Source organism: Sorex fumeus, unplaced genomic scaffold, assembly GCF_029834395.1.
Source record: "Sorex fumeus unplaced genomic scaffold, SorFum_2.1 ptg000006l, whole genome shotgun sequence".
NCBI classification, from domain to species: Eukaryota; Metazoa; Chordata; class Mammalia; order Eulipotyphla; family Soricidae; genus Sorex; species Sorex fumeus.
This window is the reverse complement of record NW_026606063.1, coordinates 57,233,231-57,254,634: the sequence shown is the minus strand read 5'-3', so window position 1 is coordinate 57,254,634 and position 21,404 is coordinate 57,233,231. Positions and strand designations below refer to the sequence as shown.

The window sequence follows — 21,404 nt, the reverse complement described above, 5'->3', positions numbered from 1 at the left end:
TGGGCTCACACCTGCACTTGGCTGTGGTGCTCGCTTGAGGCATTCCTACATGCTGGCACCTTTTTCACTTGTGCTCGTCACATGCCTGGCGTCGGCGCTCTGTAGATGATGCCATTTGCGGTGGCACAGGGATGCCAGAGCCTGCCCCCCACCCCCGACCATGTCTGGACCCATCGCAGCCTCACCCTGACAAGGGAGGCAAGTCTGCCACTGAGCCCACTTCCTCTCTGTGGCACCCACATTGTTGTAAGTGCCTCTAAATAACCAGCTCTGTGTGCACAGATGTTTCTCTGGGTAGCTATGGAGGAATCGAATGAGCCCATTTACATTTCGAAATTAAATGCCAAGTGGTAGGACAAATGCTCCGGCTGTGCATGGCGCTGCTCTCAATCCTCAGCACCACAGGCTCTCCCAACGCCAGGCCCCACACTGTGGTGCGGCCCCCACAACAATTAAAAGCGAAACAACAAAGTTCAAAACATAGCTGTTCTCTACAGTGGCAGTACAATCTCCGTGAAGAGATACCAACAAATAAAGTCAATAGTATGAAAGAGAGATATAGCCAGAACTTAGACTCCGAAACCATAATGTACAACTTCTATGAATCAATAAAAAGAAGAAACAAGTTTAAATGAGCATGGAGAAGTTCAGAGAAGCCAGGTGTTTCATTTCAACAGGAATTAGCCATGCAAAATCAAAGGAATAGCACGTCTAAAATCTATCAGATTTTATTATTATTATTATTATTTTTTGCTTTTTGGGTCACACCTGGCGATACACAGGGGTTAGTCCTGGCTCTGCACTCAGGAATTACTCCTGGCAATGGGATGCTGGGAAACAAACCCGGGTCGGCCGCGTGCAAGGCAAATGCCCTACCCGCTGTGCTATCACTCCAGCCCCTAAAATCTATCAGATTTTAGATACTGACAACTGACCGCAGTGCAAAAGCAAGTATTGGGGCTGGAGGGACAGCATGGGGTTACGGCACTTACCTCGCACATGGCCGAGCCTGGTTCCAATCATCAGCACCATAAATGTTCCCTGAACACTGCCAGAAACAGTCCTGAGCTCCACCTGGTGTGACTCCAACCCTCCCCAGTGAAAAGCGAAGAATAAACCAATGTGGATGAGTGGGGATGCAGCTCAGGAAGAGAACACACGTGTCACAAGTGTGAGACCAGGGAGCTCGAAACAAAGCTAAAAGACCCCAGTATTGATAAGGCTGCCCCCCACCCCCGACTATGTCTGGACCCACGGTGGCCTCACCCTGACAAGGGAGGCAAGTCTGCCCCTGAGCCTGAGCACCCCACTTCCTCTCTGTGGCACCCACATTGTTGTTTAAGTGCCTCTAAATAACCAGATGGCGTCATCTACAGAGCGCCGACGCCAGGCATGTGACGAGCACAAGTGAAAGAGGTGCCAGCACGTAGGAATGCCTCCAGCGAGCACCACAGCCAAGTGCAGGTGTGAGCCCAGGTCACGGGCACCCCAGCATGGGGCAGAGGGGGAGAAGAAAGCTGCAGAGTGTCCCAGAGCACGTGCCAGTAACCAGCTCACAGGCCGACAATAACCTGCATTGGAACACAGCAGATGCTAAGTGACTTTGACCAAGATAATCTGCCTAGACTGCAGTTTTTATTTTTTTAAATTTTCTTGGTTTGGGGGCCACACCTGGCGATACACAGGGTTTACTCCTGCTGGGCTCAGGGCGCCTGGGATGCCAGGGACTGAACCTGGGTCAGCTGCATGCAAAGCAAGGATCCGACCTGCTACACTATCGCTCCAGCCCCTAGGAAGCGGTTTTCAATCAGTCAACATTCCAAAGTTTCTTTCAATAGATCATTTTATCTCCACGTCTGGTCTTTATTCCAACAACTGCTGTGTGTGCGCGGAGCAAAGGCAGTCTATAAGGAGACGAGGCTCAATGCTGTGCTTTCCCGGCGGCTGTGTTTTCCTGCAGACCCGCCATGTACCAGGAGGCAGAGCCACTCAAACCACCCTCGTCTCCATGGCAGCCAGACAGGTCCTGCCCGCGTCCCGCACTGCAGCAGCCAGGAGAGGGTATCCGTGTTCCTGTGTGCCAGCAGGACAGGAGGGGACTCAGGTGGCCAGCAGGTCCCACAGCTCACTGTTGACAGGCAGAAGGTCACAGGCCAGTCTTGCCTTCCGGTCCCGAATGGCCTTCAGGGCCGGGCTGTGTTGCAGCAGGAGGGAGCAAATGTCCACATGGCCCTTTTCAGCAGCCTGGGGACAGAGGCCTGAATGGACAGAGGCCCACCAACAAGAGCCCCTTCTTTTCTCCCTGCTGGGCATCTCTGCTCCTAACTCCCACCTCAGGGAGGGGAAACAGTGGCTGCGGGCATAGGTGGAGATCCCCCAGCTACTGCAGCTCAAGGCACGAGCTTTTGGATTCTTCCTGGGTCTTCCTCTGTCCAGGTCAGGGGGAGCTCTGTGGGTTGGACACAGGCTCTGTAGGCACAAGACCCAGGCTTCTCCCCACACCACAGAGCCCTGTAAGCCCTAGTGGGTATGAGCCCTGAGCACAAAGTGGGGAAAAGCCCCCAGTACAGCTGAGTATGGCCTAAGATCCAAAATGGAAAAGAGAGCCAAGTCCAGAACCTTGGCTATCAAAGTGTTCTCCACACACATGCAGCTCACCCACAAGGTGCCAGGCTGGCCAGCCACAACTCGCAGTAGCAGCGGAGAACAGTTCCTGAGATCCTAGTATGCGTGACAATTCCTCACCTACCTCCTTCATAACAACCCAGTGAAATGATGACTCATGTAGTTTCTATTCCTCAACTTTTTTTTTTAGGGGGGGGGGAGGCAGCACACCTAGCGGTGCTCAGAGCCTCTCCTGACTACAGAGTCAGGAGTCAGGGCTCACTCCTGGAGGGCTTGGGGGACCATATGGGATACTGGGGATGGGACCTGGGTTGGCCAAGTGCAAGGCAAGCGCCCTACCCGCTGTGCTATGACTCCAGGCCCCTCTTCCTCAACTTTCACAGTAACTGCCGGAGGTAGGAACTAAGGCTGCTCTCAGGTTACAAATAAAAAAACAAAAGCGAAGCTTATGAAAGTACATAGGACTTGAGGCAAGGATCAAGAGCAGAGCACACCCCTTGCATGCAGGAGGCCTTGGTTTCCACCCTGACATCAACATACACTTGGAATAAAGGCCAAGTAACTTGCCCAAGGTCACAGAGCCAGCATTGCTGCTGGAAGTTAGACTTCTTTTCTGGCAGTTCCAGAGATCGAACCCAGGGTCTCGGACATGCAAATTTCAAAATCTGAACTCTCTGTACTTGTACTCTAGCATGATATTTCCTGCTATTATCAACAGACATACTATGGACCACAGGAGCTTTTGCTATATCTCAAACATTATTTTTGCTGGGGGAGGGTGGGGTTGGGTGGGGTGGAGAGACAGTATAGTTAAGATACTTGTCTTGCATACTGCTGTTGCTGGCTTGATTCTCAGCAACACAAACAACACCAAGAGTGAGTCCTGGCCACCGAGCCATTAAGTAAGCCCTGAGCAACGCCAGGTGTGCTCCCCACAAGAAGGGGGGGAGGGGATTGGTTTTGGGGTGTTAGGGGGCTCTTCCTTGCTATGTGCTCAGGAGTAATCCCTGGCGGTGCTCAGAGTACCCTCTGCAGTGCCAGAGGTCAAATTCACATTGAGTGCGTGAGACAAGCGCCTTAACCCCTCTAGTATTTCTCTGGCCCCTTAATTCTAGTTTCTACCCACGGGAAACTGCTGGAAGAGTGCACATGAGTCCTCAGCAGTGACAGACGAGGGCTGCCGTCACAAGGGAATCTTCAGTTCCCCACCAGCCTCCCCGCCTGCTGTGGTGGGCGCAGCGGGGCTGGGTTAGCTTGGTGGGCGAGGGGATGTGGTGTGGAGGCCGGGACGCACCTTGTGGAGGCTGGTCATGCCGTCGTCGTCCACCAGCCTGGGGTTGGAGCCATGGGACAGCAGGAGGCGGGCGATATCTGTGTGGCCGCAGTAGCTGGCTCGGTGCAGAGCGGTGGCGCCCCCGTGGGTCTGCGCGTCACACTTGGCACCACTCTCTAGCAGGAACTGGCACACGGCGTAGTGCCCGTTGCGGCTGGCATAGTGCTGCATGGGACAGGCAGGGGGTGTCACACAGCGGAACCCGGGCAGGCATCTGGGGGGTGATGGGCAGTGGCCATCCCCACTGGCTGCAGGCGAGGCAAGTGCCTTCCCCAGAGGTGCCAGTTTCCTCAGCTGGAAAGGGGGGCAGGGAAGGTAGCACTCTCCCCTCCCAGGCTGTTTCCAAATCAGTGACTGGTGCAAAGCACCCCGAGACCAACATAAGAACCCCGTTCATACCAAGACAGAGAAACTGTCCTGGGAGAGAAATGAAGAGGGGCCGGGGCAATACTAGAGGGTCTCACAGAAGGCTGAGTTCGTGCCCCAGCCCCCCAGGAGTCCCCCTCCCCACACCCTCCAACACTGCAGGGTGTGGCCCCAAATGAAAATCAGGAAAAGTCCTGTCCCCACTGAGAAAGGCCCTCCCCGCCAGGCGAGGTCTCTCCCCAAGCCCTGCTCACCAGAGGGGTGTAGCCAGCCGAGTCAGGCTCACTGGGGTCCGTGGACTTCTGGACCAGGTACTTCACTCGACCCAGGTCTCCATTCAGGGCTGCTGACCAGATCCCTGCAGGTGTGGGCAGAGAGCGATGACGAGGGGCCTTTCAGAGCCTGGCTCCCCCTGCCTGTCTGCCCGCTGCCCTCCCATATCTGCGGCAGTGGTGGGGGGTGAGGGGCACCTCAGCATGTGGGCAGTGCCGGGGACTTAACTTGTAGCCTGTCCCTGCAAGGCAGTTGCTCCTCTACTGAGCCAGCTTCTGGCCCTTCCTTTCTCTCTCTCTCTGCTTTTATTGTTGGTTTGCTTTTTTGTTTTTTGTTATACTTGGTAGTGCTCAAGGGTTGCTCCTGGATCTGCAGTCAGCATAAGTCCTGGTGAAGCTTGCTTGGGAGACCATATGGGACGCTGAGAATCAAACCCAGGTTGGTGTCGTACAAGGCAAGCATCCTACACGCTGTACTATCACTCCAGCCCGGTGATCAGGGGCTGGTCCTGGCAGGTTGCTGAGGGTTGCTCCTGGCGATGCTCAGGGAACCACTGTAGAGCAGAGGACTGAACCCAGGCTTCCTGAACGCGAAGCATGTGCTCAGTCCACCGAACTCTCTCTCAGGCTCCTTCACTGCCCTTGTCTCTTTGCTGGGGACCTCAGACCATGGGTGGGGAGGATTGCCCTGGGACCTCCCACCTGCCATCTTCAAAATCCCTTTTCACTGAACCCCTAAACAGAGCTACCAGGACTGCATGCAGGCTTGCATTCATGACTCAGCACTTGCCAGCAAAGGCCTGAAGCCCCCGCACCATCTCCTGGGCTCCCCTTCCTCTTCACCCACACCCTCATCTATGAAACAGTGAGCTTAGTCAGCTCTTCCTGTGCCAGGACTGTCAGAGATGCTGGCGCAGTAGCTGCGAACAATGCAGGTAAGGGGCTCTGTACTCAGTAGGACTGCCTAGATGCAGAAGTTCCTCCTTTCCACAAAACAAGCATTACTTACAAAAAAGCCTAGAATGCATGAACACAGGATCAGAGAGATACTCCTGGAGCTAGGTGGAGCTGGAGACATAGTAAAGGGTCATCAGATACTTTGTAGGAGGCCTGGGTTCAATCCAGGCACCCCAAAGACCCTTGAAGCACCTCCTGGGGTAACTTCTAAGCTCAGAGCTGGGAATAGGCCCCAAAACAAAGGGGGTTAGAGTGTACCCAGAAGCCCACGGTTCGATCCCTGACCCTGACATGGTCACCTGAGCCTCGCTGGGGGGCTTGCCCACAACCACCCAAATCCATAACTAAATAAAACTTAAAAAAAAAAAAACAGGCAGGTGCCAGAGCCAGGGCAGAAAACTCATCCCAACAGCAGGCAAGTGCTGGCTCAACTCCAGAGAGTACTCAGAGGCCGGGGTTGCACTTCCTTCCCAAGCGTCAGGCTCTGAGCTCAATCCTGGCACCCCAAAATCAAAGCAGGATCATCCGGCTGCACACACATCAAGCGGCTTTGAGCGAAGGCTGTCAGCCAGGTGTGTGGCACGGATGGGAGAGGTGGGTGCTGGGCAGTGGTTCATGGAGCATGGGGTGGGACAGCTGAAACTCTCTGCCCTAAACAATGGGAACCACAACCCTGCCTGGCAAAGGCAGAATTCTTAGCCTGCATTGACCTGGGCCAGGCACTGGCATCAGTCACAAGTAAAATACTGACACCCAGATTTAGGCCTAGGGTCCTTACACTTTGTTGCTCTTGTTTGTTTTGGGGCCACAGCCAAATGGTGCTCTAGGGCCACTCCTAGCATAGAGCCTGGGGGTACTCCGCTGGTTTTCGATGTTGAGCCCAAACTTTCCACAGGCAAGGCATGCGATCCAGTCTACTGAGCCATCTCTCTGGCCTTAGGTTTTATTTATTATTTGAAAAACTTATTTTTTTTTTTTTTTTGCGTGTGTGTAACATCTAGCAGTGTTTAGGGCCTGCTCCTGGCTCTGTGCTCAGGGATCACTCCTGGCGGGGCTCAGGCGAATATAAGGGTGCCGGAGATTGAACCTCCCGGAGACTGAACCTCAACTAAATGTATGACAAGTGTCATACATTTAGTACATCAGTATATATCTGATGTACTCTCTGGCCCCTCCTAAAGAAAAAACTTGTAAAGGACAAGAGAAAAAAGGGGGCTGGCAGAAGGCTCAGTGTCTGCCTTGTAGGAGTGAGATGGAGATCTTATTATTTTTTTTTAGATGGAGATTTTAATCCCTGGCACCACGGCATGTTGCCAGGTGTGATCCTGGCAGTGCTGGTGAGATCCTGCTGCCATTTCCAGCCAAGCTGAAGCAAGGCCTGTGCAAGCCCCGCGGCCACAGTCTGCCAACCCCAGGGAACACCACTGCTGAGCGTGCAAGTCCTGATGTGCTGCCCCAAGGCATACCATCACTAAGTGTACAAGCACATGTGTGAACCTGTCATCACAACATCAACAGGGAAGAGGAGGAGAAAAATTCAGTATGCAAGGAGCAAATCCCCTCTCCCCTGCAAAAAAAAAAAAAAAAGAAAAAAATAAAGATGATAAGAGCATATAAAAACAAAAAAGAGTCAGCAGGCCACAGTACAGCAGGTAGGAAACTTGCCTTGTGTGCATGCAGCTGACCCAGGTTTGATCTCTGTCACCCCGTAAGGTCCCCAGATCACCACCAGGAGTGGCCCCTGAGTGCAGGGCCCTTAAGCAATGCTGGCTGTGGCCCAAAGGTCAAAAATAAAACAACAACAAAAAAGAAGATTGTTAAAGAATAACAATCAGATTATCAGTTGATTTCTTCGCAGAAGATAAAGGAATAATATTTACTAAGAACTGAAAGATGTGGGAACCCTTTTAACCTATACCTAACTAAGCAAGCTATCAAAAAACATACCTCAGAAGTAGCAGAGAGAGGTTCATCCTCCCTCCCCCACCACTGGGAGAGGCCCCCCAAACAAATAAATGCCACTTAAAAAAAGAAGAAAAAAAAGAAAGAGAAGAAAATCATCTTTCAGGTCAATGAATCCAGAAAGAAGAAATGGTCTGAAGAAATCCACACCACAAAATAGATAAAGCTCTTTCCAATGTATAGAAAACATAAACCAGCCAGCACGCAACATAATGTCTCATTTAACAGATCTGCTTTGATGAAAGCAAGGCGATGGGGATCTGGTGGTCTTCAGGACACAGCCCCACTCACATGGAGCAAATTTCTCTCTCCACAGCATTGTGACTGGCACTCACATCCAGCCAGATCCTGCACTGAGGGGTCCTTCCTGGGGTCTGGGTCCTATGGGCTATCTCCTTACAGACTGCAGACTGGCACGCCCTCCCAGCCCTGACAGCCCGAAATGTCTCCAGACACTGCCAAGGTCTCTGGGGCCAGAATGGTACACCGCGGAAGCTGTCAGAACGGGGTGCTCAGGGTGGTATATGCTGGAGGCTCAGGAAAGCACCCATGGCCCGGAGGATCATGAAGGAAGGGCACCTGCCTGGTTGATCTCTGGCCGTAGGAACTAGTCCAAAAAAGCCAAGCACCAGCTAACATAAAGCTGTGGGAACTTCTGGCAAGAACATTTGTCTCTGTTCCCTGCTAGGGCCACACGAGACCATGCTTTGTGTGGTCCCAGGGGCTTGCACACCTAGGCAGGTGCTTTCATGCCTCAGCCTTCTCCCCCATCACAGAACAAGGATCTTGGTTTTGTTTTCCGGGTGGGGGGGTGGGGGGTGGATGCCACACCTGGTGGTGGGCTTGAGAGGGCCACATGGGACGCCAGGGATCAAACCCACTATATCCTACCCTTTGAACTATGGTTCCAGCCCCAGGACAAGATCCTGAGGCAGGAAAAGGCTCTGCAAGCTTGAGAATTTGCTAAGAGCGGACCAGTGACGGGAGGAAGAAAAGGAGAAATAAAACGGGGGGGGGGGGGGGGGGGAGGGATACAGAAGGAGGGTCCTTGGGAATTAGCTGACAAAGAACTTGGTCATGTGGGTAGGTAGTGGGTTTATTCTAAAATCAAGAAGAACATCTGGAGGCTGGAGCTATAGCACAGCGGGTAGGGCGTTTGCCTTGCACGTGGCTGAGCTGGGTTCGATTCCCAGCATCCCATATGGTCCCCCGAGCGCCATCAGGAGGAATTTCTGAGTGCAGAGCCAGGAAGAACCCCTGAGCATCGGCGGGTATGACACCCCGCCCCCCCCCCAAAAAAAAAGAAAAAAAAAAGAAGAGCATCTAGTAGAATACTTGCAAGAGGCTCACGGGGTCGGAGGGCGCAACTCCCGCAAACCACAAGGGGGCAGCGCGGGTCTGGCCACTGGGAGGCCACGACGGGCCGCGGAACACTCAGGGCCCGAGGTCCGAGAAGAGGGGCTCGTTTGGCCTTCCTCTCTCCTTCCAGGAGACCCCAGCTTCGTCTGCTGCTCCGGGCCGCTGGTCCCTCCCAACGCTGCCCCCGCTGCCCCCTCGTTGGCCAGGTCCCTGGAGGGCCTGCAGGGCGCCCCCGGCCGCCAGCGCGCGGCCCCTGGCCAGGCCTGACTGCCCCCCGGCTGCGGAGCCCCGCGCGCCCGCCTCACCCCGCTCGAAGTCCATCTCGTCCAGCGTCTGCTGCACGCCGGCCGCCGCCGGGCGGGAGCAACAGGCACCGTCAGCGCAGGGCCGCGGCGCCGCCATGACGGCCCGGGCCCGCCCCCGGAGCGCCGAGCGCCGGCCCCGCGGCGGCGGCGGCCTCCAGCCAATCAGGCGCCAGGCCCGAGTGCCCGAGCCAATGGCGCAGAGGGGCGGGACTTGCCGCGCGAAGCGGCGGCGGCCGCGCGAGGGCGCCCGAGGCTAAGCGGAGTTGCGGCCCCCTCGGGGGGCTGGGGGACGCGCTCCCAGAACCCAGGCCTGCGGGCTCCCGGTCTTTTCCGCCCGCGCCCCCTGCGGGGCCCCGCTTGGCAGCGGTTGCCTGGCGTGCCAAAGCCTGCCCGCTCCCCCCCCACTCATCCCCTATGGGATGGGCCTATGGGAAGGTCTAGGGACAGCCGCCCTCGGGAAGCCAGGGCAAGGGGTGGGCCCCCAGTTCTGGGCACTGCACGGTACACCATATGGAATGTGCATCCGCAGGGGTTCCGCAGACCCAGCCCTCTCCCGTGACCCCTAACTGTCGAGTGCAAGGCACTTCACAGAACCGAGGCTGGACAGTGGCTGCACGTGGACAGGTGCCTAGGATTCCGTGTGAGGCTTCATCCCAGGCGCCACAAAAAAAAAAAAAAAAATCCCCAAACGGAGCACTAAATACGAGCATTTCTGGAGCCTGCGCGGAAAGAGTTTCTCCCTGAGCAGGCTAGATCCGCCTCTCACACTCCTGTACCCCCCCTTCTGGGCATGGCCCCTCACTCCCGCTCCCAGGGTTCTGGGGACCCCCCACCCCCATGCGTGCCTCTCCCTCTGGCCTGAGGCCAAGGCTGGCTCCCTAGAGGCTGTGGCCCTGGTCTGGTTCCCAGCCACACAGCCACTACTGTGGGAAAATGCTTTGCCCGAGCTCTGTCCCTCTCTCGGGAGGGGCACAGGCTGGGATAACCAGGGGCAGCTGCCCAGTACTCAGCCTATGGAGCCTTCCCCAGGTCCCCAGAGGCTTCTGCCCGCCCTCCACTGTGTTTTTCTCGGGGGGCGGGTGGGGGAAGGCATTCAATGGATGCAGAGGGACCCTCCCAGGCCTATGCTGGGGTGCTCATGGGGGTGGGCTGTGTGCTAGACCAGGGCCTTAACACCAGTCCTCTCTCCCTGACCCCACCCACGCATCTTCTCCTTAGTTCATTTTGTTCATTTTATTTGTCAATATAAAAATACTCAAGTATTTACAACAAATAAATACGCGGGGACACAATAAGTTACACTGTTAGCGCTCCTCCTTGGGCTGGCCCGGTGCACAGCAGCCCACCCTCGCCCGCCCCCCTCCCACACAGCCTTTCCCAGCCCGCCAGGGAGGACCAGTATAAAACACCAAACCCCAGGGTCAAGAGGGAGGCCCTCCCCCCACCCCCCCAACACACGGGAGGCTCATCTCCCTCCCCCCCACCCCAAAACATTCACAGCCCTTAGATTAGGGGCCGGCGCCCCTCAGAGCCCTGTACCCCCCAAAGGGGCCCACACCCTGCCCAGCCCCCCCCCATATATACATCACTGCCCACCAGGGACAGATGGGGGCAGGAGAGGCCAAGTGATAACGACCCCTTCCCCTTCATAGCTCCAATAATATACCAGGCGGACCCCCAGCCACAGGAAGACTCAACAGAACAGGAAGACGGTATCTTTCGTCCATGCACACACACACACTCACACACATGCACACGTATGTACAAACACACACATGAACGCACACACCCAAGTCCAACTTTCTGCCTTGGAGAGTTTTGGCTGCTGGGGTCCGTGTGTCCGTGATTCACAGCCCCTCCTGGAGGAGGCAGAGGCTTCCGTGAGCTGGAGCCCTGGTGAGCCACGCTGGCTGGCAGTGCCCATGCTGAGCAGAACAGGTCCTCATGGCCCGATGGCGCGGGGTGGCCTGTCCCAGGCCGAGCTGGCGCCCGGGCCATGTCCCTGAGGTAGCTGGTGCCTGTGCAAAAAAAAGTCGGGGCCATGCCTCCCACGCTTCTGCTGCGGGGCAGCCCTCATACGGAGGACTCCTCGGGGTTGGAGTCCGGCAGGGGCTGGCGCTGCTGCAGTTTGCGCCGCAGTTCGTCCGCGAGCTCAGGCAGAGGGTGCCCAAGCCCGCCCCGGTCTTCCCCTCCGAGCTGTAAGCGCACGTAGCCGTTGGCATTTGAGTTCCGGCCGCCCCCCAGGTGAAGCCGCGTGGGAGACGGCAAGGGCTGGCCGGGGATACCAGGGGGCGAGGAGGGGGGCCCGCCCCCCGGTTGGCAGCGGGCGTGGCCAGGCACAATCTTGAGGGAGCCGTCCGAGTAGTAGTAGCCAACAGGGTCCCAGAGTTTCTCGTCTGTCTCAGGGCCAGGCCGGAAGGGGGGGCTGCTGGGCTCCTTGGGCAGTTCCAGAGGGTAGACCAGGGTCCTCTCCGCAGTCTTGGCACCTTTCTCGAGCTCTTCCCGCAGCCGGCGGCGCAGTGATAGCACCAGCAGGAGCAGAACCAGGCACACGGCACCCAGCGCCACCACCGCCAGCCACACCAGCCCCAGGCTCTCCAGAGGGGCCCGGGCCTCCAGGGTCACCGATGGGTCGGCCACCACGGTCACCAGGTAGTCTTCGGCAGCCAGTCGCGTGCCCTGCTCCTCGGAAAAGCAACGGTAGATGCCCGCGTGGTGGGGCTGGGCAGCCATCACGACCAGGGCCTGCAGGCGGGCGTCGTACAGGAAGATGCCGGGCTGCTCAGGCAGGTCCCGGCTCCTGAAGGTCCAGCGGGCACGGGCCAGGTTGGAAGAGAGGTGGCAGGGCAGCACGAGGTCTGTGCCCGCCACCACCGTGATGTTTTTGGATGTGAGCTTGACTGTTGAGAGAACGGAGACCGAGTTAGTGCAGGAAGGCCCATGGGGTTCCAGGCCACGGGGAGGCGCCACAACGCGGCAGCTCTCACCTTTCTTAGTGCCACGGACGTTACAGATCCCCGAGGTGTCGGAGACCGTCACGTGCTGGAGGAGCAGGGCTCTGCAGAGAGGGGAGAGTGGTGGCCCATCAGCTCCCTCGCCCGCCTGCCGTCCTCCCTGGCCCACTCTGTGCAGAGCCCCACTCACCCCGGGGGGCCACCCACGGCCACACAGCGGCTGGTGTTGACGTTCCAGGCACAGTAGGGGTCGCGGGCGAGGACGCAGTCGGCACAGAAGCGATACTTGGTGCAGTCGGCCAGGGGCACCTGCACCAGCTGAGAGCGGGAGCCGGCAAAGAGCAGCTTCTGCGAGGAGAGGCCGGGCCAGGTGAGGAGGGCCTGTGGTGCTCAGGGATTCTGGCTCGAGGACCCTGCGGTGCCCGGGACCTAACTAACCCAGGTCTCTCCACTTGCTTTGCCTGCACTCAGCCCACTGAACTCTCTCTGGCCCAGTTTTCCAGTCTTGAGGGAAATTTAAGGACCAAGGAACACATGAAGAAAGTGCTTACTATACGCCAGCTACAATCCTAATTAAGCACCTCGCTGCTGTGACCTTATTAGAAAGGCAGGCTCTGTGTGCACACACGCACACAGCTTCAACACAGTACAAAGGGAACAGGAAATCCACTTCCCTGCAGCCCCTCCGCGTCACGAGAGCATCAGCACAGCAGAGAATGTTTTCCTCTGTGTGAACAGCAACTGCCAAATGGTAATGCCCAGAGATTCTCTTTTTGTCATTAATCCTGGTTCTGGGGGTCCACATGAACCACACAACCTAGTGAGGGGTGGGGGGTGGGGTGGGCCCAGGAGATTTCCAGGTCCCCACCACGCCAAGACGGGGAGATGATGCATCATGCCAGGAGCAGGAGAGGCTGGGCCCTGTATTGTATGCCGTGGAGCCCCGGGACAACCTCCAGAGATCTGAAGATGACCGCGAGCAGTTAGTTGCCAAGGCTGGATTCCGGGAAAGCGCCCCACAGGGAGCTGCTATATTTAACGCTGCAGAGCCCAGATTCCGTTAGTTCGAGGATTTCCTGAAACTGCCCCAAGTCAAGAGAGATCCCTGCCCCCCCCCCCACCCAAAAGAAAGGGTTGAGCAGTGGTGGGTGGGACACAATGGCTACCTTTCTCTCGGACAGGACCAAGCTCTCCACAGGCTCCTGGTCGAAGACCTGCAGCTCCTCGATCAGGTGGACCCAGGGCCCCAGGCTCACGGCCTTGAGCAGCGAGCCGTCCTCTGTGGGAGCAGGCAGAGTGAAGGCGTGAGGGCAGGGCTCCTCTGCCCTCCTGGCCCCACCCCTGCACTCCCATGTGGCCACTGTCACTGTCCTCCCGTTGTTCATCGATTTGCTCGAGCGCGCCCAGTAACGGTACCTGTGCCAATAAACAGCACAGTGTAGGTGGTGCCGTCCAGCCCGGTGACTCTGTCAGCAACCAGGTGGGTGAAGTTGGTATCCTTCTTCACCAGCAGTGGCCGGCCCCAGCGAGGGGCCACCTGCTCCTCCATCAGCGGGTGCTTCTTGATGAAGTTGAGAGTGTTGTCGGGCAGCTCCAGGGAACTGGTGTAGCCGTGATGGCGGTGCCAGTTGTTGATACACTGGGAGGTTGGGGCGGGGGTGGGGGCAGTCGTCAGTGAAGGGGGAAAGGCCTGGATGTGGGGAGGAGTAGCGTGCTAGGTGGGAGGTCTCACCGAGCCTGGCCGAGGACTGGGCACTGGGTCAGTATAGCGGCCCCACTTCTGGGCTTCTTCTCGGTACTCCTTGTAGGGACCCTCGAATACCCTCTGGATCTCTTCCAACTGGTACTCACAGACTGCTGACATGTCCACGTCACCCCTGTCACAGCGAGGGGAGGGCCCAGGGGTCAGGCTGGAGTCCTTCCCTTCAGCTCAGGGTCATTAGTAGGAGGGCAGGACCCAGCAGAGATGCCTCACCACTGCCCCCCACCCCAAAGCTTCACAGGGTCCCTGGGGGTCAAGAGACAGCAGAGTGGGTAGGGCATCAGCCTGGCAGGCGGCCTACCCCGGCTCTAATCCCTCAATCCCTGCGACCATATAGCGTCCCCCTGGCACCACAGAGGGCTGGTGTACCTGAGCTGGGTGTACCCCAAAACTCCACAGTAAATTAATCAACCAATAACAGTGCTGGGCTGGGGCTGAAGAGATAGCACAGCGGGTAGGGCGTTTGCCTTGCACGCAGCCGACCGGGTTCGATTCCCAGCATCCCATATGGTCCCCCAAGCACCGCCAGGAGTAATTCCTGAGTGCAGAGCCAGGAGTAACCCCTGCGCATCACCAGGTGTGACCCAAAAAGCAAAAATAAATAAATAATAAAAAATTACAGTGCTGGGAGTGGGTAGCTATGTTAAGTGGCGGCAGGCCGGCCTCTCCAGCTGTGTCAGTACCCCACAGACCTTCACATCGACATATCTGCCACCTGACTTGTTCCTCACCGGCCCACTCACCATCGTGCCCGAAACACCCCAAAGAAGGTGGTGTTGTGCCACGAGGTGGCCTGTAGCGTATAGAGCGCCCGCAGCTGGTTCAGGTAGAGCTGCCAGCGTGGGGCCGCACACACCAGCCGTGCTTTCAGGAATGTGGTCCACTTCCGCTGCAGGGTTCGTGCACCTCCCATATCCCCCTGATGGAGGGCAAGGGGACATGAGTGTTGAGGCTCAGGCCCGGACCACCCCCCGACTCCCCCAGGCAGCCCAGGGGGACCAGTACCTTGCAGACTCGGGCCACACGGGCCACCACCTGCTCAGCGTAGCAGTCGTACTCCACCGCCCGCTCGCTGAAGAAGAAGTAGACCTTGTCGTCGTCCCCCGTGAAGCTCCCCACACTCTCCGGGATGTAGGCAGAGCCCACAAAGTGAGGTTCTAAGGGGAGGGACAGGAGGGGGTTCAGGACCGCACCTCCCACGCATGGCCCCCCCTGGCCCCAGGCACTGGACAGCCTCCTCGGGGCTCACCGTTGAGCCAGAAGGCCAGGTACTCTGTCTTCATGGAGTGGTGAGGCCCCATGTTCCGCAGGATGACAGGCTCCGTGCCCAGGAAGTTGTTGAGTGTGGCTGAGTACAACTCACCATCTGGGAGATGGAAGGTAGAAGGAGGGGCTGGAGCGATAGCACAGCGGGCAGGGCACTTGCCTTGCACATGACCGACCTGGGTTCAATTCCCAACATCCCATATGGTTCCCTAAGCACCACCAGGAGTAATTCCTGAGTGCAAAGCCAGGAGTAACCCCTGTGCATCACTGGGTGTGACCCAAAAAGGGAAAAAAAAAGGAAGGTGAAAGGACCAGAATTAAGGAGAAGTGACTGACCATTAGGGCACAGTCCCAGGGACAATCCCAGCCCACAGCGGGGGACAGTCGCTCACCTACAAGGAGGCCGGTATGACCCTTTGCGGGGTCATAGGGACACTTCCCCTTCCCATCCTCCAGCTCTCCACGCTCCAGGGTGAAGGTGGGCATGTCCTGGGGAAGAGAGAGACAGCAGGGGGTGAGGGACCCGAGCGCGGCAGTGCAGCCGGGTTGGGCGCGGGCCAGGAGGGAGCTACACTCACGATGTAGGTGCACTTGGGCTGGAAGGCGTATGTCCCGCACACATACAAGTGGGACGCGTTGAACGGCTGCAGGAAGCGGATGAAGTTGAAGCACTCCGTCTGTGGGGAGGAAAGCAGCCTGAGTTTGGAGGGGGCTGGAGCACATGTACTGCACGTGGGAGGCTGGGTTCCATCCTCAGCACGACCTGGTCCACTGAGCACTGCGAGGAGTGACTGAGCACCGAGACAGGAGTGCCCCGAGGAACACCAGGTGTGGCCCCCAAATGAAAAAACTAATAATTAAGTCAGGAAGACCTGGGACCCGGGGACGCAGGACAGTGCCAGCACCCTGAGCGGCATTCCTGCACACTGACACTCACCTGGTTGTTCTTCCCTTTCTGGACACAATCAGCCTTTTTCTCAGCTGGCGCCTCCCAAGAGATCTGGGGACAAGGATGGGAGCACATTAGCCCTGGTGCAGGGACAGAAGAGCCTGTGCTATAAGCATGACCTGCAGCGGCAGCGTGGGGACACAGCCCGGCCCTGAGGACACAGGGCCCCTCTCCCTGGGTGCTGTCCCTGGAGAGCAGGTGCCCTGGAAGCCCCCCAGGACAGCAGGGTCCAGTCAGCGCTGCGGGTGGGGAGTGCCACCCGCCCACCTCTAGCCTGCTGCTGCCTCCCATTCCCCCACCTCTCACCGCTCCTTGCAGGTCCAGCGCCTCCACGCTGAGGGCGAACAAGGCCTCCCGGGCCCCCACGTACAGGAGCCCGGACTGCTCAGTCAGCGTCAGGGTCAGGAAGTCTTGGACGCCTGGTCTGGAGAAGCGCCGCACCACTGAGGCCAGCTCTGAGGGGGACACCTGGGCGTGAGCAGGCCTCTCTGGCCCAGTCCTGCCACCCCAGCCCCCCTGCAAGCAGATGAAGAACCCCCCCCACGCCCCTCCAGAAGGGGCCCTGGCTCTGACAGCACCCCTGGGCTGCCTCAGCTCTTCCCAGCCAAGGGAGGAGGCAAATCTGGCCGGAGGAGGAAGGAAGGAAGGATATCTCAGCCGCAGCTTCCGGCCAGAGGAAGCCATAAGAGCCAGGCTCGCCCTCAGGGTCAGCGGCACCTCGGCTGCCTGGCTAGGCATGGCTTCCTAGCCCCCATAGGCAGACAGAGCTGTGCACCCCTCACTCCAGCTGTACCCCGGGTGCGGGGGGCAGCAAGCAGGGATGGCCACATCCCCTTGACGTTCTCATAGTCACAGGGTTTCCACATCAGCCCCCCCAAATAGCTGCAGACCTGTCCGCAGGGTCTCCCTAAATCAGCCTTCTGCAGAGTCAAGCTTGGGTGTAGCCGCAGGCACCTGAGCGGAGCCTGTGGGAGGTGAGCTCATCCCAGTCCCCAGAGCACAAGGGAGGACACAAACAGCTGACATCACTCCTACAGGTGCAGGGTGCGGGAGGCGGGCAGGGCAGAGGCCTGGCCGGCCGGAGCACGTGCACCACACACGATCAGGGCGGCACCTGCAGGAGGAGCCCCTCCAGAGACTGGGGGGCTGCGGGGTGCCCTTCACTTGCTGCCTGTCCTGGGCTCTCGGCGGCTGCTGCTGATGTGGGGAGGGTGACACTGAACGTCTTTCGCCCCTGGGGGGCAGGGGAGCCCCCCGGATCTACTCATAGGAAGGGTGGCGATCCCAGCCCTGGGTCCCGCAGAAGGGACCTTTCTTGGAGCCCCTACAATCCTTAGCCCCCTCCTGCCCTCACCCTCTCCCCAGGGGTCTACTCACCCCCAGGAGACACGGTCTTCCTGGGCACCAGGTTCCACCACACTTCGGCCCCAATGCCCAGGCCCCACAGCCCCACTACCAGCAGCCAGACAGCCCAGTGTGGGGCCATGGCACTCGCCCAGGCTCCAAGCACCAGGCCAGCTGCCCTGCTGGTGGAGAAGAAAGGGTCACAATCAGCCAGAGAAAACAGACCGGAAGGGGGCCAGCCCACACAAACCCTGCAGGAGGCAGTGAGCAGACAGACCAGGCATCCCCAGGAGTGGACAGGGTCCATGGAACCCCCTTCCAAAGGAGCCCCGGAACTCCCAGCGGGAAGAGGGAGTGCAGGCAGGGGGGGCGCGCACTGTAGGAACCCTCTCAGGCCTCCCAGCCCCACCCCCTCCTCATCCCCAACAGGAAGTTGTCGAAGAAAATCAGAAGAGGGTCCCTTCCTTCGCCCCCACCCTCAAGCTGGGGAGATCCCTTACAGAACGGTCACGGATGGCTGGGTCCATGGGCACTCCTCAGGGCCTAATCCTGGGGCGCCTAGCCCTCAGCAGGGTGAGGCTAGGGACGTGAGTGGGGAGCGTGTGGCAGGGAAAGCCCCCCGGGGGCCCTTGGTACAAAGGTGTGCGTATGCTGGGGTCCTGGTCCTTGCAACCGCTTCCCCCACCACAGACAATAGCCTGGCAGAGCCCAGGACCCCGCTCCACCTCGGCAGGGCCCTGGCAGGGCCGGGAGAAAGGGGGCCGCTTCCCCAGGCCCCTTTGTTGCCCGCGGAGGAGGCAGGAAGTGGGTGGGCTGGGCGTGGAAATGACCAGGGCCTCATCCTGTTCCTTGCTCGCCCCTAGATCACTGGCCCCCCAGCGCTCCGGGAGACGGGGATCCGGGATCCCCGGCTGCGCGCAGGCCGGGCGGGGGGCTTCAGGGGGGTCTGCGCGGGCCGGGAGCCGGGGATGCCCGCTCGGGTGGGCTCCGACGACGCTTCCCAAGTCGGGGATGGCGCCCCGGCAGCCCAGAGCCAGGGAGGCCGTGTGCAACCAGTCTCCCCTGCTCCGACCCCCGCGGCAGCTGGGGGGGCCGGGGCACCCCCAAACAAAGGGTCCCTTCCAGGACCGGGTCGAGGGTCCCCCCGCGCGGGCCCTCCCCTCCCCCAGCTCCGGGGATTTGAACGCAAACAAAGCGGCGGCGCGGGGAGCGTGGCGGGGCCAGGGCCGGCGAACGCCCCCTGTCGGCCCAGGAGCCCGGCGCGGGCAGGGCGGGGGTACGCGGGGGCGGCTCGCGGCTAAGTTCGCCCCCGCCCTCCCCAAACACACCCCCAGACCTCCCTCTGCCCCCGGCTCCCCGCCCGGGGCGCACCCCGCAGCGCGCTCCCTGGGACGTGCCGGCTCCGCGGGGCCACCCCCCAGCCCAGCTCCTCCCAGGGCGGGGGAAGCCGGGGCAGCCCGAGGTGGTATTGCAGGGTGCGGCGCCCGCCGCTGCGCCCCTCGTCCGGCGCGCCCCGCGGCTGCAGGCTCGAGGGCTCCGGTCCGGGACGGAGCCCCGTGCCCAGGACCACCGCCTCCCCGGCAGCGGCCGCGCGGGGGGCCGCGGCGGGCAGATCCCACCCCACAACCGGTCCCAGCCCGCCCTAAACTTTCCGAGGGGGCGGGGGGGGAGCGGCGCGGTTCAGGGGCCGGGGGAGGTTCCGGCCCCGGACCGGACCGTACAGGCGGCCCCGTGCCCCTGAGCCCCGCTCGCCGAGGCCGCCCCGCGTCCTCCGGCCCCCTGCCCCGCGCGCCACTCGGAGCCCCCCGCGGGAGGCGCAGCACGGACTCGGGGTGCCCCGCTGTCCTCGCCGCCGCCCCTCCCCGCGCTCCGCTCCCGCCGCGGCCGCTGCCCGGCTCCGGGGGACAAAGCAGCGGCCCCGAGTCCCGCCGCTCGGGCCTCACTCACCTCCCGCTCGCGGCGTGAGTCCCCAGCGCCGCCCCGGCGACCCGCTCCCGCCGCCGAGCGCCCCGGCCCGCGCCCGCCCCGCGCTCCGGCTCGGCTCGGCGACCCCGGCTCGCGCTCCCCGCGCCACCGCGCCGGGCGCCGGCTCTTTCTCCGCCGCTCCCCGCCGCCGCTCTCCGCCCCCTCCTCCTTGACGTCAGGAGGGGGGGTCGAGTGCAGGCCGGGGGCGGGCGGCGAAGGCCCGCCCAGGAGGGCGCCGCGACCCGCAGCGACCCGCCGGCCAGCCCGGCCCCCCGCGCGGCCGCCGCGACCCCCGCCCCGCCCCGCGCCCCGCGCCCCGCGCCGCCGCCCCGCGCCCCGCGCCGCCGCGCCGGGAGGTGGGGCGGGGAGGGACTCGGCGCTGCCGCGGGGGAACCGCGCTCACCGGCTTTCCCAAGTGTCCCCCGGAGGCCCGGCTCGGACCGAGGGGCTCCCTGAGCGGCGGTGACCTGGATCGCCGCCGTGAGCTGCCTCCAGGAGAGAGTCGGAACGGGGCGTGCGGGGTAAACCGAGGCTTCTCTTCGGGCCAGTCCGAGAGGTCCGTCTGTCGGCCCCAGGTGCGGCCCCAGACCCTCGCGCTCGGAAGCCCAGAAGACCCCCGAGTGCCTGCAGTCAGTCCGCCCCGACTGGTGCGCGTCCCGGCGGAGGGATGGCTGGGCGCCCCTAGCCCAGTTCCCCGTGCAGACAACCCTCTACTCAGGTTGCAGAGCGCCTACCCCCAGGCCCTGAGTCTTGCGGGTGCCATGGGGAGGCTAAATAACAAGCGACAAGAGCCCTGATGCTCAGATGAAAGGGGCCGAGGGGGATCCACGCTTGGAGGAGCACCGCCACCTCTGGAAAGCTGCCTCCGCCCACAGCACTCCTCGAAGTAACTTGCAGCCCCGGCCTCCTGGGTGGGGCTAAGCGCTGCAGGCGCTGCTCCTTCCAGCTGCCCTTCCCAGACCCTCAGGTGGCCAGAGGACGTCCAGAGCAGCCACCCCACCGTTCCCCGGGACAGATGCCACCCTCTGGTTAGGTGACCGAACCCAGACTTTGGGGGCGGCTTCCAGCCACACAGCCCTGGAGGGGAGGTACACTTTAGGGCTCAGTCAGCAGATCTGGATTATAAATCAGTCAGGACAGGAGCTTTTGTTCTGGGTTAAAACTTGGCATCTGAGAAGTGGAGACCATAAAGTAGTGGAGAGAATTGGGAAAAGCAGCGTGGTTTGGATTCAGTAACAATTGGGTCTTCGCGGGACACATTAAGGCTCCCCCCCTTCCCAGGGGTGGGTGTGTGGTGGGGGTAGTGGGGGGCTGGGTAGTTTGGCCTTGGAGATGCTGGTGAGAGAGGCCAGCCTGACAATGAGCGTGGAATGAGGAGCGGGGCTGTGTAATCCCCTCCCATATATTTGTCCTGTGCTTCAGACTTCACCTGCTGTCCTGCTGTCTGCAGACCAGCCTCTCCACCCATCTGACCTCCCTTTAAAAAGTAGGTATTGTTTCTCTGATTTGAGAGATAAAATTCTCAGAAAGGTTCCAGTGAAGCAACCTGTTTACTGTCACGTATCTCATCAAGCATGGTCAGAATTTTATCTTTGATGTAAAGAATGATGTAGTGAAGGGAATAGTTTTAAAAAGTAGGAGAGAGGAGGCAGGAGTCCCAGCAAGTAAGCCCTGCTGCGAGACGGAGGAGAGTGGGGGCCCGAGTCAGGCTTGACCATCAGCTCCTGGGCTCCTCCTTCCATGCTCCCCCTGAAAGTCACAGCGTATCCTGACAAGGTGGGAACTTTAAATTCACCATTTCCGGCTGTTTTCCTCCCCTCTCCCCCCACCGTTTAGGTGTGAGGATTATCGGGGGAGACCTGAGCTCCTGGCTCCGCCTGCAAGATGGCCCCAGTGGAAAGTTTCAAAACATGGTTTGGTTTCACTGGCAGGGACAGTCAGCACCTCATGGGGCTCCAGCTGAGATGCTGGTTGCCCTCTCCTCT

General features: G+C 60.0%; 2 protein-coding genes across 5 annotated transcripts; both read right to left on the bottom strand.

Annotated features, from left to right (window-relative positions):
- Positions 1 to 1,546: 1,546 nt before the first annotated feature.
- Positions 1,547 to 9,289, bottom strand: ANKRD39 (ankyrin repeat domain 39). 2 transcript variants are annotated; one of them, XM_056126637.1, is made up of 4 exons: positions 9,180 to 9,289; positions 4,579 to 4,682; positions 3,920 to 4,123; positions 1,547 to 2,244 (listed from the first exon to the last, which is right to left on the bottom strand). In XM_056126637.1, exons 1-4 carry the CDS (start codon positions 9,274 to 9,276, stop codon positions 2,101 to 2,103), a joined length of 549 nt encoding a protein of 182 aa, XP_055982612.1. In that variant the 5' UTR covers positions 9,277 to 9,289; the 3' UTR covers positions 1,547 to 2,100. The 2 variants fall into 2 exon arrangements, with proteins under 2 accessions (XP_055982612.1, XP_055982623.1); XM_056126648.1 differs by having other exon boundaries at positions 1,547 to 2,194.
- A 1,393-nt stretch (positions 9,290 to 10,682) lies between these two features.
- SEMA4C (semaphorin 4C) lies at positions 10,683 to 19,965 on the bottom strand. 3 transcript variants are annotated; one of them, XM_056122957.1, is made up of 15 exons: positions 19,823 to 19,965; positions 17,488 to 17,633; positions 16,417 to 16,565; positions 16,099 to 16,161; positions 15,740 to 15,838; positions 15,554 to 15,650; positions 15,145 to 15,261; positions 14,901 to 15,052; positions 14,639 to 14,814; positions 13,866 to 14,010; positions 13,550 to 13,772; positions 13,300 to 13,412; positions 12,324 to 12,481; positions 12,167 to 12,237; positions 10,683 to 12,079 (listed from the first exon to the last, which is right to left on the bottom strand). In XM_056122957.1, exons 2-15 carry the CDS (start codon positions 17,594 to 17,596, stop codon positions 11,253 to 11,255), a joined length of 2,499 nt encoding a protein of 832 aa, XP_055978932.1. In that variant the 5' UTR covers positions 17,597 to 17,633; positions 19,823 to 19,965; the 3' UTR covers positions 10,683 to 11,252. The 3 variants fall into 3 exon arrangements, with proteins under 3 accessions (XP_055978932.1, XP_055978918.1, XP_055978925.1); XM_056122943.1 differs by lacking the exon at positions 19,823 to 19,965 and adding an exon at positions 19,402 to 19,559 and having other exon boundaries at positions 17,488 to 17,636; XM_056122950.1 differs by lacking the exon at positions 19,823 to 19,965 and adding an exon at positions 19,402 to 19,549.
- Positions 19,966 to 21,404: the final 1,439 nt, after the last annotated feature.